At 41.7% G+C, this 17,381-nt stretch overlaps 1 protein-coding gene across 5 annotated transcripts in view; it reads right to left on the minus strand.

Annotated features, from left to right (window-relative positions):
* Positions 1-15,995, minus strand: part of LOC109927662 — a 60,886-nt gene extending 44,891 nt beyond the window's left edge. For 4 of the 5 annotated variants that reach the window (XR_007263377.1, XM_048603801.1, XM_048603800.1 and 1 more), the window contains exons 1-3: positions 15,884-15,995; positions 11,790-11,896; positions 3,501-3,842 (exon numbers count right to left, since the gene is read on the minus strand). Coding sequence is in view for 4 of the 5 variants with exons in the window: in XM_048603801.1 (XP_048459758.1) it covers positions 3,501-3,842; positions 11,790-11,850 (403 nt within the window). In the remaining variant the exon portion in view is untranslated. The remainder of the gene's footprint in view (positions 1-3,500; positions 3,843-11,789; positions 11,897-15,883) is intronic. The other variant, XM_048603798.1, reaches the window with a different exon arrangement.
* Between the last annotated feature and the right edge of the window lie 1,386 nt (positions 15,996-17,381).

Here is a 17,381-nt window from a genome sequence, read left to right on the forward strand (position 1 = left end):
ATGGCCTGCTGTGTTCATCCAGCTCTACACCTTGTTATCTCAGATTCTCCAGCATCTGCAGATCCTATATCTCTTGCCCATGAACATGTTGGAATGTGCAGGCTCAGGGCAAGGTGACATCGCTTGGACGGTATTTGTGGATGTTGAGACCACCATTGACAGGAACAGATGAGGTTGTGTTTGAAAGGTAGCACCACATCATCAGATATGGAGAGCGTACCTGTTCTATTCTGTGCTGAATACACAATCCCACACAGGCACTGTGACCTATGCAAAAATCCACATCAGGATCATCTCAGACCCAGAAACAAATTCAATCAGTGGCCCCCCAAAATGTTCCAGTGCAAGGCTCTAAGTATTGATCTCCATGATGAATGGTCCTTCAGGAGAGGTTTGTTCTGAAACTGCTCTCCCTCACATTAGTTCCATTTGCCAAATGATCAATAACAATTAGATCATCAACAGGGACATGGTAAATAGTACCACCCAGTAGCTTCTAACTTTCAAACACTCTGATCTCTTATCCCTATGAGCCATGTGTAAGTCTGGGACTGGGCTCTGATCACTGGTCCTAGTGTGTGACATCTAACCTGGAGGGGGCAGTGCTTGACATTGATCTGGGAGAGAAAGTCCAATTCACCTCACTGTTGCTGCAATGTCGAGCAATGTAACTACAAGTAAAGTGATGGCATACTGAATGGAACATTCCAATCTGGAGATGAAGTTTGGAGACATGCATGGAAGAGAACATTATTTTAGCTTGAAGTAGGTCAAGTTTTCTCATACAGTTATGCCGATGCCAGCTTATTTCATACACAAGGAGTTTGCAAATCTTGTTGCAGGATGGTTATAAACTTGATGTCCACACTGTACTCCTGCAGGGTCCAGGCACTGCTGTTAAACCAGGCTTGGATAGACTATCATCCCCTGTAAGATGCAGGGATCACACAGGATCTCAGAGTGGACCACTGTAATAAAGTACTGTATCAGGCAGCCTGCCTCTCCTGAACAGACAGACATCGACCCTTGATCAGTGAGTGGAAGGGAATCAGGGTAAGGGGGAGTGGATAGCAATTATGAAGGAGGCGCCACCGAATTTGTAAGGGAGTGGGGTCATGCATGTTACGTGCAATAATGGGAGCGGCAGAGTATGAGCTTGGTGAAAGGTTGGTGCAGGAGCAGAGAAAAGGTGCTGGCACTTAACCTGGCTGAGCAGAGAAGGTCATTGGCCTCCTTGTGGCACTGCTGGCCATTTTTAACTGAGGATACAGCACTGTTCTGGGTAGCAACCGACACCATACTGCCAGGCTATGGTGCCATGACCTCCTCAGTGATTCCCTCAGGAAGATGAGGAGCCTCCTCTGGACATCCCCTTCTCCTCGAACTCCGGGTCCCGGTTGGATAACTGTGGCACCATTTTCCCCTTCTCCAGCAGCTTTAGAATGACTATGCTTTGATGGACAGGGCAGATTCGGAATGCCAAAGCTCATCTTGCTGCACAGTGGCCTTTCAAATATGGCATGGAGCCATGGATGCAGGCATTTGACAGACATCTGGTGAGTGGTGACTTCCTTCAGGAAGGGCTGGTGGTAGGTCGGGGTTTAGCATCAGGGGATAGGGTTGCCATAAAGAGTGGGTGACATAGTTGTTTTGGTGAGTTTGGTAAGATACAGCAAAAGATCTTACTCGGCCTCACAATGAGAAACCCTTCACAGTCAAATCTTTTGGACTTGTTTTATGTGGCAGTTTGTCACTGAACAGAATGAAGAAACATCAGTTGATTCTCAGACCTTCCAAGGCCTCTAAGTAAGCAAAACCACTATTTCTCTCTCCCTCTGAGTGTGCAACACAGATATCAGTCAAATGCTGAGTAAGAAAGGAAAAGCTGCTAACTCAAGCCAAGATGTATGTCCAACCAAACAACTGCTGAATTAAATATCACCAAAGCTCACAACAGCTTGATACCATCCAAAACCAGAATGAGGGAAGGTCACCTAGTTTCGTCTTTCTGGTTTAAGCTCTGAGCCACAGGCTTTGTGTCTTTTGATTGATATTTTCCACCCATGATATTCCTTTCAAACCTTTCTCTTTTCTGTTCTGTATATCCCATTTGTCTGGATTTAAATTGGGCGATAGTTTAAGTTCACATTTTAGTCATTATTAATCTCTTTTTGCCATTGGAAGTTTGTTAGAATAAATATCCTTTTGTTGCCTTGTTCATTCATAAAACCTGGTGTGAATTTCTCTTACTTTAGATAAGAGGGGAAGAGATGGCCGTGTGGGATTATTGCTAAACTATTAATCCAGTGACCCAGGTAATGTTCTGCGAGCCTGGGTTGGATCCTGTCATGGCAGATGGTGAAATTTGAATTCAATAGAAGTCTGGTTTTAAGGCTCTAATGATGATTATGAAACTGTTCTTGATTATCAGGGAGAACCCATCTTGTTCACTAATGGCCTTTAGGGAAGGAATCCTACCATCCTGGTCTGACCTACATGCCCTCCAGGCAATTAGGCGTGGACAATGAATGCCTGTGCCACTCACATTCCATGAATAAATAAAAGAAAAATAGCAGTCACAGTCAGATGTGAACCATCCTTCGGATTAAATTTGTCATCTTTCACAATTGTAAGAATCATAAAATTGATTTCCAGCTTGATTTCCAGTGCACTCTTCCCCGTAGCTTGTGACACTTAAATTGTATTTACCTTCTTTACAACTGAAAATTCAAATGAAGAAACTGAACCCAATCACATGATGGATTGGGAGTTGCGGGGCGGGGGGGGGGGGGGGGGGTTGCAGGGCAGGGGGGAGGTTGTCAGTAAGGTGACCCACCAACCGAGCTAAAAAGCTATTGGCACTGAGCCACACCATGAATATCACATTGACTGCAACATTCACGAAGGAAGTTCATCACCAGCTTCCCAAGGGCAAGCAGGATGGGCAAGAAATGTTGACCCATCCAGGAATAAATGAAACATTAGTCATTAGTAGGAACAGGAGAGGGAATGACAGATTTCAGGAGAAGGGTAGGACTGAAAGCAAAAATGACAGCAAGGCAGGGTGTAGGGTTGAAGGGGAGCAGTGTAAGAGTTCCCTATGTTGCAATGATCCCAACACCGATGAAGGAAATGCAAAACAAAATGCAAAACGCACATGTAGATGTGCAGGTCACAGAACAGGTATCTGTTACAAACGATACTACAGTGAAAATTATTGTCAGTCATCAATTATTTTGGTGATTATTTTGGAGAGTGTGAATCGTGTGCAGACTCACTCTTTTTTAGATTGTTCTTGTTGCTGTTTCTGGTAAAATCGTCAACAGATTTCTGCTGCTTTTGATGATTTCAAAAGGAATGATGAATGTATCCCCTGGTGTTTCAGTCAGAGATGCACTCTTTGCACTCTGTGACTGAAGCTCATGTCATCTCATCATTACATATGCAATTATTTGTAGAGAATCAATGTATTCAATCCTTCTAAATGTGGTCTGACTCACCTTTGATCCCAAAAATGTTGTATTTTTTCAGGATGGATTTACTTGGCTGTGTCTGAAATAGAGTGAACAATCCTGCAAGGTTAAATGTGGGGTTTCTAAGTCTCAGATTAATGGAACCGGAATCCCAAGTAATCTGCGAGTACAAATTGTTTTTTTTATAGTATTCGCTCCGTTTTGAATCCCACCCGTACCAATACGTTCTCTCAAAAGTAACCAGCTGCTGCTTTTCTTGCCCTGAGTGTGGTTTCCATTCCCAAACAACAGGACCCTGTCCAGGATTGTCTGGTCCATTTAATGGAATATCATCTTGTCCATCCAAATAATAAATATCATTTGAGTTTCCTGTTAGAAAGAGGAACAATAATAAAAGAAAGTAGCATTTTAATATCAAGTCACAGTGCTTCAATCTAATTTATCTGACTATTAAAAACATAAATTTATTTCCGGTCTTGCATTTTATTCCATTTAACTAAACATGCTGCCTTCACTGGAGTCACTGATGGACACAATTCCATGAAATATTTCATTTTTCTATGAGAGAGTGACCTGAAATTATATCTTTAATACAAAACTAAATCCAAGATCAAAACAGAGGAAATAGTTAAATCCATATGACAAAAAAAAATACTCCTTATCTGAAATAAAAGCAAATTACTGCAGATTCTGGAGATCTGAAATGTTACCAGCGAATGCTGAAGAAACTCAGTAGATTCAGTCACATTATGGAAAAAGAAACAGAGTTAATGTTTCAATTCGAATATAACTCTTCATCAGATTTTCCTCTATTTTGACTGTGACTTGTGGTCTACCAGGAATATTATTGGTGTGGTCACATGCGAGTGGGGGAGGAATTTGTACAGGTACACCGATAACATCTCCAGCTTTTTCCCCCATAATATGGTTTCCTGAGGTGTGAGGAGAATCGGCATTTCCGAGGTGTGCTCTCCCCTGGACTGGAATGTGACAGAAACAAATCCGCTCTTGGAAACTCACTCCCACTGTCTTATCTTCAGGATCCTGTCCTTTTTGGTGTCAGTGACAATTATCCTCAACAAATTTGAGTCCTTCCAGCTGGCCTTTGGTGACCTCGGTCACAACTTCAGCAGAAGTCCCCATGATCATTTACTGGACACTTTCAAATCATCATTTGCAAATATTTCAAGAAGAACGGCAAAACAATGGGGCTGGATGAAATGGGAAGTAACTCTCAGGGATGAATGATTGCACTGGAGACGGGAATTTGACAAACTCAGGAACTTAAAACCCTGCCTCTGACACCTCCAAGTCATTAGGGTTATATTAGACATTGAAGGCCATTAGCTTTGCTTTCAGTTCAGAACAATTTGGAGTGAACAAGACTTTTCTGAAAAAAGTAAGTTCAGGAAAGGACTGGGTTGAGTGCGGAAGCAAGTCAGAAGGTTATAGAAACAATTCAGGAAATAGTTCACCTCAGTTGATGAGTTTAGTATATGAAGCTTCCAAAACCAGGAGATCTTGTTCTGCAAGGTAGTCAAACTGAGAAATTTTAGGCTCTCGGGATTTGTGGTAAGTTCATGTCAGCAGACTTGCAAAGGACTCAATGAATTGTTTCCACATCCCACAGCAAAGAGACTATAAAGAGTAAGTTAAGGAGAAAGTTAAAGAATTGGTGTGGGGACCATGTGTCTGCAATAGAAAACAAGTTGAAACTTTTGTTTTGATCTGTGTTTGAGGATCTATTTGACTGTCCTCCACAATTAGATACCTTGCACTTTAATTTGTTCTTTATCCTGTCTTTAATAAAAATTTGCAGACCTGCGTGAATGTGTTTCAGTGATGAAGCACCACAATAACTAAACAAAACAAATATAAAATCTGTCGAGTCCAGTTTCATTCTGGGATCTGATTTATCCTGTAAAACCCTCAGCTGGAATTGTAAGAAAATAAGTTTTCCCAACTCTTCATAATTTTTCAAAAACTTGTGAACATTAGCATATTGTTGTACACTTTAGTCATTTTATTCTAACTTGCAAACTATTATGCTCTTAAATAGTTAAATATCAAATGTCATGTGCTGTGAGGACACGACACATTTAGTTATTTTGTGGACTTGAATTTGAAGGGTTGCAAAGAGTCCTGGATGGCATTTTCAAAACATCATGAATGCCAAAGTTTTAAGGAATGGTATCAACACGGAGTGTATATGTATTCCTCTATAATGAGTGCTCTTAATGTGTGATCTAGTGTCTGGAATGGTAACTGTTGGGGTTGTCCATAATTCATCCATGAACAGAGTGGAATTACTTACTCCTAAAGAATGATTTGGCAAGAATGAAAGTTGTACCACAGTAGTGCAGTAGCAGTTGTCACAGAAAGACCAAGTGAAGTCAAGGAAACAGCATTTAATGGAAAACATATCAGGAATGTTTCTTTCATGTGGAAAAACCCAAACAATAGTGAAACAAGGGAAAAGTAGAACACAGACAGAAAAAAATTAGTTCAAAAGCAGAAATTATTGGAAAAAATCAGCAGACTTGGGAGTGTCCGTGAAGAGAAAGCAGAGTTAACATTTCGAGTTCCATGACTCTTTGTCAGAAATCAGATACAACAAGAGGTGGGGTTAAGAAGAAAAGATGGAGTCAGAGAGAAGGAGATGACAGGAAACGTTCCAGAGGGATGTGAGTGTCTCTGAGTTGATGGAGCCTACATTCCCTAATAATGAACTGGAGAATGATGTGGAACTGGAGGGCAGGGTAGCTCTGAGATAACATGAGGTGGTGCTGATAGAGAGACAGTCCAAGAGTGTGCATAAGGCAGAACATGCCACTGAGTGTGGCTCTCAGGATGTGGTGAGAGCAGCTGTTTGAGGAGCAACGTAGATCATGAAGATACCTGTGATTTTGGGTGGATTGTAAACACAGATATTTGGTGATCTAAAACTTTCTTTGGCAACTTAAATAATCTGAAGAAAGTCTTGAATGAGCCTTCTCTGATCAAGGCTCAGGAAAAAGCTCTGAATGGTGCAAAGATGAGTGGCTGGTTAGAATATAAACAACAGCATAAAAAGACAAATAGGCTAACCAAGAGGAAAACATTGCAGCACCAGAGAAAGCCAGCTGGTTATTTAAAAATGAACATGAGAAGATTCGAGAAGCTTTTAACGGAAATTTTAAGTAAAGTGAGTGTTGGTCCTCGGTAGAGTCAGAATGGAGAGTTAATAGTTGATAATAAGGAAAGAAGAGATGAACTAATAGACCATTTTACTTCTTTTTTCACTTCAGATTTGAAGACATCAGAGTGGCGCAGCGGGAGCATGCTGGGCCCATAACTCAGAGGTCAATGGATTGAAACCATCCTGTGCTATTTGCCATGAGTGAGTGTTATGATTTGCAGTGGCCTGTCCCCTGCATTTTCATGGCGGCATGGTGGCTCAGTGGTTAGCACTGCTGCCTCACAGCGCCAGGGACCCGGGTGCAATTCCACCCTTAGGCAACTGTCTGTGTGGAGTTTGCACATTCTCCCCATGTCTGCATGGGTTTCCTCCGGGTACTCCAGTTTCCTCCCACAGTCCAAAGATATGCAGGTTAGGTGGATTGGCTATGCTAAATTTCCCATAGTGTTCAGGGGTCTGTAGATTAGGTGAATTATAGGGGGATGGCTCTGGGTGGGATGCTCCAAGGGTTGGTGTGGACTTGTTGGGCCGAAGGACCTGTTTCCACACTGTAGGGATTCTATGATGCAGAAAAGTAACACTCTGATAATCACTGTAAATCAGGAAGTGGAAATTAAAGAGAAACTTTGCAATATTAAAATGACAAGTGGAGTGGGATTGAGCAAAATGATGGAGATGTGGCTTGGCAAGTCTTCGGATACAGGTGGAATCCATCCTCAGCTTTTAAAAGAGGGTGCTAATGATGTTGTTGATGTGTTGGTGTTATTTTCCCAAAATCCCCTCAATTCAGGAAAGTTTCCACGAGATTGGAATGAAATAAATATATCCTCTCTACTCAAGAATGGATGGAAACAGTGAATAGGAAACTTTAGGCTCAGTAGCTTGACATCTCTTTTGAAAAAGGTGTCACATATCTAGACTTGGATAAAATATTTCTAAACTTCCATTGTGGAGAGGGAGACAAGAGTACTCTTCCCATTTCTGTTGTAATGCAATGAATTTAGAAAGTGATCCACAGAATGAATGTGATACATTAAAATGTGGGGAGGTGGTTGAATGGTTGTTTTATTATCAGATCAGTAGTCCAAAGAATCCAAGTTAATTATCTGAGGGAATGTGTTTGAATCCGCCCTTAACAGGTGATGAAATCTGAATTCAATTAATAAATCTGGAATCAAAAGCTAATGGTCACCATGGAACTATTGCTGATTGTTGTAAAAACCTACGTGGTTCACTTTTAGGAAGGAAGATCTACCCTTCTAAGCCTGGTCTATGTTTGAAACCACTGTGGTTAACTGTTAAATGGTCTCTGAAACTGCCAAACAAAATATCGAGTCACGTCATCCGACGACAAATTCTAATCAAGGAATTTAAATCAGAAGGATTACCCAGCACCAACTGAGGCTCGGATACAACAAAGGCAAATTTATCCCTTTCAACACACCATAACCAACCTTTCTGACATTTGGGAGCTGCTGCATAAATTGGGATATTGTCTAACAAAACTAGTCAAACATGAGCCCGACAGAATCATTTTCACTGAAACGTACCTTAGTGACAATATTCCAGATACCACCACCATCCCACCATTTTGATAATCTTATTAGAGATGGTGGCAGAGTGATACACAATCAAGTGGGAATTGCCCTGGGAGTCCAGAACATTGACTTTTGACTCCATGAAGTCACATGGCATCAGGTCAACATGGGCAATGAAACTACAACTAATTATCACCTATCACCCCAGAAGATTGCTCAGCTGGTGGAGAACCCAGTGAGGGTGACAAGGCATAGAACATACTCAGGTGGGGAAATTCAAGGTCCTCCATGAAGAGGACAAGGGTGAAAAGGTATAGTTGCTGAACTGTCAACACAATGTGGAGCTGGAGGAACAGAGCAGGTTAGGTAGCATTAGAGGAGTAGGAAAGTCAACATTTTGGGTCGGGACCCTTCTTCTGAACTGGGGTGGGGGGGTGCAGGTAGGAAGTAAGCTGGGAAATAACCAGAGGGAACAGGGGTGCGGCTGAGTAAAGGTAGGTGGGATAGTGATAGGTGGATGCAGGGAGGGGGTGGTGGGGATTGGTCAGTGGAAAGGGTGGGGCAGATGGGTGGGAGAGAAAATGGACAGGTTGTGTAAGGTCAAGGTTCAGAGCTGGGGAGGGGGAAGGGAGCTTGACACAACGTGTCCATCTTACTTCCCACCTAGCCACCCCACCCTTCCCACCAACCAATCCCACTGACCCTACCCGCATCCACCTATCACAACCCCACCTACTTTTCCCCAGCTCCTCCTATCCTCCTACACAAAACTTGCTTATTGCTAAATTGTACCTGGGGCAGTGATGAGGGAAGCAACAAAGGTAAAAACATATTTAACATTGTGCTCACCAATCTATCTATAATAGATGCATCTGTCATGACAGGATTGCCAAATGTAATCAGCAAACAGTTGTTGTCGAGATAAAGTCCTGCGTTCATATTAAGGACAGATAGAAACACAGAAATTAGGAGCAGGTGTAGGTCATTCCGCCTTTTGATCCTGTTCTGCCATTCCATATAGTCCTGGCTGACTATCCAACTTCCCATACCCTTGGATCCTTTAACCTGAAGGCCAATGTCTAACTCCGTCTTGTAAACATCCAGTGTTTTGCCGTCAAATCTTTTCTGTGGCAGAGAATTCTACTGGTTCATCGCTCCCTGGTGAAAATGTTTCGCCTCATCTGAGTCATAAATGCTCTTCCAGGTAACCTCAGACTGGGACTGTTCTGGACTCCCTGGTGTACGGGAATATCCTTATCATTTTACACTGTCTGGTCCTGTTAGAATTTTACAGGTTTCTATGAGATCCTTCCTCACTATTCTAAACTCTGGTGAATGTAGTCTGAACTGATGCAGTCTCTCTTCATATATCAGTCCTGTAATTACAGGGACCGGTCTGGAACACCTTTCTCGCACTCGCTCCGTAGCCAAAACACCCTGCCTGAGAGAAGACCAAACCTACACACAATACTCCAGGTGTGACTTCACTAAGGCCCTGTATAATTGCAACAAACCATTCCTGCTCCTGCAGTTGTATCCTCTCGTTATGAAGACCAAAATACCATTTGCCTTCTTCACTGCCTGCTGCACCTGCATGCTTATTTTCAGTGACTAGTGAATGAGGACATCCAAGTCTCATTGCACATCATCCTTTCCAAATATATTCTCATTCAGATAATAATTTGTCTTTTCTATCAAAGTGGATAACTTTGCAACAAAGGAAATTTTTGATATTTTCAATCAAGCTGTTTGTACATGCTATGACCAATCTCTGGAGAAGGTGAGATTTAAACCTGGGTCTTTGGACCAGATCTAGGGACATGACATGGTGCACAGGAGCTCCCAAAAGGATATTTAACATTATGTTTATGGCACTACTGCTGTGTTGACTGGGATCAATTTTGAACACATCAAGCGACTCAAGTCTGTATATCCAAGAGGTGTTGCAGGATTTTGCAGGAATGCGATAGAATTGTGTTCAGCTACAATGTGTGAACCTCAATAGAACATTGACTCGCTGGACATTAACTTTTGCACAATAGTTTTGCTATCTTGGATTTTAAGTAATTAATTAATAATTATAATTGATAACTTCCTTCTTTCTACTTTCCACCTTTCTTGGATGGAGGGTGTGTGTGAATGTGTGTCACAAAGCATTCTTGTGGATTTTGAATGCAGGAATAAACCCCACTTTGTTTTAAAGCTAAACAATTTGCTGTGGGTTATTTTTAAATTGGCTCTCAAAATTAGCTTTCAGAAGATATCTCACTTACTTCTTGTAAAATGGAAAGGAAAATAAAAAAATTTTTAAAAATTAAAAATAACTGTTGTTATGGACAGGAGAGAAGGACAGTCAGAATAATTTAATCCACCTCTCCCTCTTGTCTGCAACAAATAGTTGGTACTTGTCAAGTACCTGACACAGAGGAAAATGGTTGTGGCCGTTGGAAGTCAATCATCTCAGCTCTAGGACATCTCTGCAGGATGTTCCTCAGGGTAGTGTCCTAGGCCCAACCATCTTCAGCTGCTTCATCAATGACCTTCCCTCTATCGTAAGGTGAGAAGTGGTTATGTTCACCGATGATAGCACAATGTTTAGCACCATTCATGACATCTCAGATATTGATGCAGTTCATGTTAAAATGCAACAAGATCTGGACAATATCCAGGCTTGAGCTGACAAGTGGCAAGTGACATTCATGCCACACAAATGCCCAGCTCTGACCATCACCAATAAGTGACAATGTAATAACCGTCCCTTGATATTCAATGGTGTTACCATCAAATAATCCACCACTATCAACATCCTGGGGGTTATCATTGACTGGAGACTCAACTGGAGTCACCACATAGACACAGTGGCTACAAGACCAGGCCAGAAGCTAGGAATACTGCGGCAAGTAACTCACCTCCTGCCTCCTCAAAGCCTGTCCACCATCTACAAGGCACAAGCCAGGAGTGTGATGGAATACTCCCCACTTGCCTGGGTGAGTGCAGCCACAATAACATGCAAGAATCATGACACCATTCAGGACAAAGCAATCTGTTTGATTGGCACGACATCCTTAAGCATCCACTCCCTCCACCAGCGGCGCTCAGTAACAGCAGTGTGTACTATCTACAAGATGCACTGCAGAAATTCATCAAAGATCCTCAGGCAGCATCTTCCAAATGCATGACCACTTCCATCTAGAAGGACAAGGGCAGTAGACATATGGGAACACCACAACTTCCAAGTCCCCTCCAAGCCACTCACCATCCTGACTTGGAAATATATCGCCATTCTTTCACTGTCGCTGGGTCAAATTCCTGGAATTCCCATCCTAATAGCATTGTGGGTCAACCTACAGCAGAAGGACTGCAGCGGTTCAAGAAGAAAGCTCACCACTACCTTCTCAAGGGCAGCTAGGGATGGGCAAGAAATGCTGGCCAGCCAGCGATGCCCACATCCCGCATATAAGCAAAAAAAAAGTGATCTTATAAACTTGGATTAAAGGAGTGCGTTTTTACATTCCTTCAGTTTAGCATATGTGTAAATTCATGAAATACCGTAATGGAGCTAAACAATATGAATGTTCCCAGTGGAAATTTGGCACTTACCTTGTGTGAGAACAGGTGAAAGTAGAAGACCAAAGACACTGAGTATCAAACCAGTTGGCATCGTGCTGCGGAAGAATTAAAGACACATTCAGACTCATTCCCTTCCCCTGTAAGAAATCCACACATAGATATTGACTTAGGTACAGATAAGAAAACAGCTGGAGTGAAACTGACACACATTTCCTCAACATGTTTAATACTTAAGAATGTGGGTGACACAAAACTGTGGGAAAACAGCTTGCTGAATTATCACAGAATTCATCCATTCATAGATTCATACAGCGCAGAAAAGGTCCTTTAGTCCATCAAATCTGCACTGTCGTAACTACCACTAAAACTGCACTAATCGCAATTTCCTGCACTTGTTCCATATCCTTGAATGTTGCAATATTTGAAGTACTTATCCAAATATTTTTTAAAAGCTGTAATATTTCCAGCCTCCACTATCTTCCCAGACACTGTATTCCAAATTCCCATTATTTGCTGAGTGAAAAGGGTTTTTTCTCAAATCCTCTCAGAATCTCCTACCCTGTTCCCAAAAACTGTGCCCTCTCGTGATGGACCTCTCAACCAAGGAAAATGGCTGCTCTCTATTCACCCTGTCCATACCCCTCATCATCTTTTACAGCTCAATTATGTTCCCCCTCAGTTATCACTGGTCTAAAGAAAACAATCCAAACCTATCTAGTCTCTCCTTACAGGTCAATTTCTCCATCCCTGGCAACATCCTGGTGACCCTCCTCTGTACCCCCTCTAATGCTATCACATCCTTCCTGCAGTGATGTGAACAGAGCTACATACAGTACTCCAGCTGTGGCCTCAGCAACGCTCTGTACAGCTCCAAAATTACCTCCTTGTTCTTGTACTAATACGCCATGACTAATGAAAGCAGGTGTCACATATGCCTTCTTTGCTGTCCTATTCACGTGCTCTGTTGACTTCAGGAACCTGTGAATAATTACCCCAACATCCCTCTGTTCCTCAAAGCTACACAGTGTCCTGTTTTTTATTAACTACTCCCTCATCTTGTTTCTTGTTGCAAAGTGCATCACCCTGCACTTATCCGAATTAAATACTGGTCTGCCTAACTGACCAAGCCGTTTATATCTTCCTGTAACTTATATCATCTTCTTCGCTGTTCACCACTCTTTAAATCTTGGTGTCGTCTGAAAATTTGCTGAACCTTCCCCTAACATGTTCATCTATATTATTTATGTATATAACAAGCAATGAGGGTCTCAGTACTGATCCTTGTGGTACACCGCTGGTCATTGGCCTCCCATCACTCAAACAGCCTTTTACCTCTACTCTCTGTGTCCTAGTACTAAGCCAGTTTCTTATCCACATCACTAAGTTTCTCTCAATTGCATTCGCAAAAATTGGAATTGCTCAAGAATTGTCACAGTGCAGATGGAGGCCATTTGCTTCGCCATGCCTGCACTGGCTCTTCAAATGAACTTCTTTATCTCAGTTCTTCATTTTAATTTACAAATACAAATTGTCCAATAACCTTCATTAACTGTGGACTCCACTTCTTCTAGGGTTAAAAGGAACTAAAATTACTCATCCTGGTGTATGAAGGAATGTGCATAATCCATCTCTTATCCCTATACATGAATTGAATTGGTGATTATGAAAAGGATCTCCAAAATGTGAAATTGGAAAAGATCTCTCCACAAAATATTTCATTCACTCATTAAACTGTCTCCCTGTCGAGAGTTGAACAGCTGCTAGTGTGGAATTGATGTGTGACTTGGATGAAGCTAATGTCAGGGAGAGGAGGAGCATGAAGAGCACTTGTGTAAGGTCATTGAACTTTTTCCTCACTGTACCCTGATTCTCTGGCCCTGACAGCTTGCTGTCAGTGCTCACTGTGTATTTGTATGGAGGGCTTTCTGTACAATTCCTGGAAAGATGATTTCTCACCTCCTTGACAATTCCTGCAGTACGGTCTCTAGGTCTGCATCTGATAACATGGGAGTCTTCCCCTTGGCTTTGGGACTCCACTGCTGCAGTTTCCCCCTGTTCAGACCGTCTCTGTCATCCATCTGGGGGAGATAGGGGTCGTGGTAATGTCGCTGAGCTCATAAGCAAAAGTGCTAGATGAATGCTCTGTGAGTAGTTTGAAATCTTTGTCTGAATGTTATGTGTAACTAGTGATTTTTAGATGTGAAATTATACATAATGTGTAGCAGCAGCTCCTGAATACAAAAAAATTATTTATTCTTCCAAAGGTAAGTTGCTGGGGAGTGTTGCTAAACAAAGAGTCCTTGCAGAATAGGTTCATAATTCCTTGAAAGTGGAGTCACAGGTAGATAGCATAGAGAAGAAGGTATTTGGTATGCTTGCCTTTATTGGTCAGTGCATTGAGTACAGGAGATGAGAGGTCATGTTGCAGCTGCACTGGACATTGCTTAGGGCACTTTTTGAATACTGTGTGCATTTCTGGTCTCCCTGCTACAGGAAGGATGTTGTGAAACTTGAAAAGGTTCAGAAAAGATTTACAAGGATGTTGCCAGGGTTGGAGGGTTCGAGCTACCGGGAGAGGCTGAATAGGCTGGGGTTATTTTCACTGGAGCATCAGAGGCTGAGGGGTGACCTGATAGAGGTTTATAAAATCATGAGGGGCATGGATAGGGTAAATAGACAAGGTCTTTTCCTTGAGGTGGTAAAACCCAAAACTGGAGGGCGTTGGTTTAAGGTGAGAGGGGAAAGATTTAAAAGGGGCAACTTTTTCACGCAAAGGGTGGCACGTGTATGGAATGACTGCCAGAGGTAGTGGTGGAGGCTGGTACAAGTACAACATTTAAAAGGCATCTGGATGGGTACTTGAATAGGAAGGGTGTAGAATGATATGGGCCAAATACTGTCAAATGGGGCTTGGTTAATTTAGGATATCTGATTGGCATGGACAAGTTGAACCGAAGGGTCTGTTTCCGTGCTGTACATCTCTATGACTCTGTGACTCTATCAATAAGCATTGCCTAAATAGCCATGGGTTTATCTCAGTGCCCCTGGCTTTGATCATGTTACTAACACAATGCAGGGGTTGGCATCACAATGTCACAGTTTTGGTTAAAAAATAGCTACATCCTTGACTAATCTTCACACACCGAAAATCGTGGTACATCTGAAACTGCAAGAGTAACATATTCATCCATTGCTTCATGTTAATTGTGTGAGCAAACACAGGAGCAGTTAGACAAGCTAATCAATTTATCATTTTCCAACATTTTAAAGACATAAATGATTATGTAATCCTTCTGAGAATACACATTCAAAAACAAAATGTGAACAGTGGTGTTTTTGATATGTTGCTGCAGCTCAGAAGAGAGTTTGAAATTGCACGAGTAGTGGACCATCTTCTGTATTGTGCTGGAATACAGGACCTTTGATAACTCGGTGTGAAAATACCAAGCTGCCAAGTGTCATTGTTGTTATGTCCGAGGCAACACAGAAGCAAACAAATTTCAGGCAAATATGTAACAAAAATCAAATCATTACATTTTACAGTTTCATATCGATTGGAGAAGCTGGGCTAAAAGTAAGGGTAGTCACCAAGCTCACATGAAGGACTATCAAACAACTGTTTTCCATCATAATTCTCTCTTCTCATGGATTGAATTTTGTGACTTTTATCTTTCAACTTGCTCAAAGATATTCAAGAAAAAAATCAGACATCAAGGATTTGCCACAGAGCTGAATGGACAAAAGTGAGAAGTTTGAAAGAGAAGTAACATCTGATAAAGAGTCAGAATATAACTTGGCAACGCAGAGAAGTCAAAACGAACTAAAAACAGAAAATTTTAAAAAATCGACCCAGCAACAAGCAGAAATAATTCTCTAAAACTGAAGAAGGCAAACATTTGTTTGTATGAGATCTCATACATTGTGTTTGCCTGAAGAAGATGGAATGACGTTAATAGGCACTAGATGCCTTTGTTTACACTAAACAAGAACTGTCTTGCAAAAACGTACTTGTAAGAATAAAAGTTTAGAAAGCATAGCATCTTTGACCAATCTAATCAGTTACTCAAACCACATTTAAATTATTTCTTTTTAAAAGAATTATGATTTCAATCAGATGTGCTTACCTTATGGGCAAAAACAATTGTATTGAAAAAACTCCAGAGACCAAGCAGTAAAGCTCCCAGCACAGAAATACAATGAACTGAGGCTCTCAGTACTGACAAAGTCCTTGCTACTTCTCTCGTGAAACCGCAGTAAAAACAAACTTCCTCTTCCTTTGCAGCTGAGGGTTCAGTCATCACTGAGCCAGGTTAATTCTAGCTAAAATATAAAAAATGGCTCAAAACAGACAACATGTGGTCACTCAAAATGGGAACTTAACAAAGTCCAATGCATTTCACAAGGAGTCATGATGTGGAGGTCCAGCTGTTGGGATGGGGTAGATAAAGTCAGAAATTACATGACACCAGATTATAGTCCAACAGATTTATTTGAAATCATGAGCTTTCAGATATAATTTTGTGAGCATGTCTCTGGAGTGTGACTCACAATCTTTTGATGCTACTGCGAGGTGGCTACAACTGTGCCAACATTGATTATTTAAAGTTGAACATTTTGTCTGAATGCTATGTGCAACTGGTGATTGTTTGATGTAGAGTTAGAATTATCATTTATCAGTCCAATCCTGGAACAAAAGCTGTTACTCTTTTCTCGATTTTTAAAATGTTGGACACAGTCGCAAGGGATTTATCTAAGGGACCTTGCTTTAACCGTGTGATTAACACTATGTAGTAGATGTCTATCTCAGTTTTACAGTTTTAAATAAACCACAGCTTTGTCCTTCATTTTTGAAAGGCAGTGTTTCCAGCTTAGTGCTAATCACCATGGACAGATGCTGGTTTATCAGTGCAGGGGTATTGGAAAATTTCATGGATATTATTCTGGGAGAAGAGAATTTGATATCGCAATGTGACGATATAAAACTGCACAGTGGGAGGTTGTGGCCTAGTGATATTATCACTAGATAATCACTCAGCTGATTTTCTGGGACCTGGATTCAAATCCAGCCAAGGTAGATGGCAGAATGTGAATTGAATTTAATGAAAAATGTCTGGAATTAAGAATCAACTATTGACCAATGAAATTATTGACGATTGTTGGCAAAATCCATCTGGCTCACTGATGTCCTTCTGGGAAGGAAATCTGCCATCCTTACCTGGTCGGGCTGACAAATAACTTCAGACATACACAATGTGGATGATTCTCAACTGTGCTCTGAAATGGCCCAGCAAGCCACTCACTTGTATCAAACACTGCAAAGTCTCAACAAAGAAATGAAGCTGGATCACCTGGCATAGAGCTAGGCCCCAGAAAAGAGAACAGCAGAAACAGCCCTGTTGACCCTGCAAAGTCCTGCTTACTAACATCTGGGGGCTACTGCCAAAACTGGGAGAGCTGTCTCACAGACTAGCCAAGCAACAGGCCGACATACTCATACTGATGGAATTATACTTTACAGACAATGTCCTAGACACCACAGTCACCATGCCTGAGTATCTCTTGTCCCAGCGATGAGGAAATTACCTGCTGATCACCATATACCATCCACCTTTGGCTGTGGTA

This window comes from Rhincodon typus, chromosome 12 (genome assembly GCF_021869965.1).
Source record: "Rhincodon typus isolate 14 chromosome 12, sRhiTyp1.1, whole genome shotgun sequence".
Classification (NCBI taxonomy): domain Eukaryota; kingdom Metazoa; phylum Chordata; class Chondrichthyes; order Orectolobiformes; family Rhincodontidae; genus Rhincodon; species Rhincodon typus.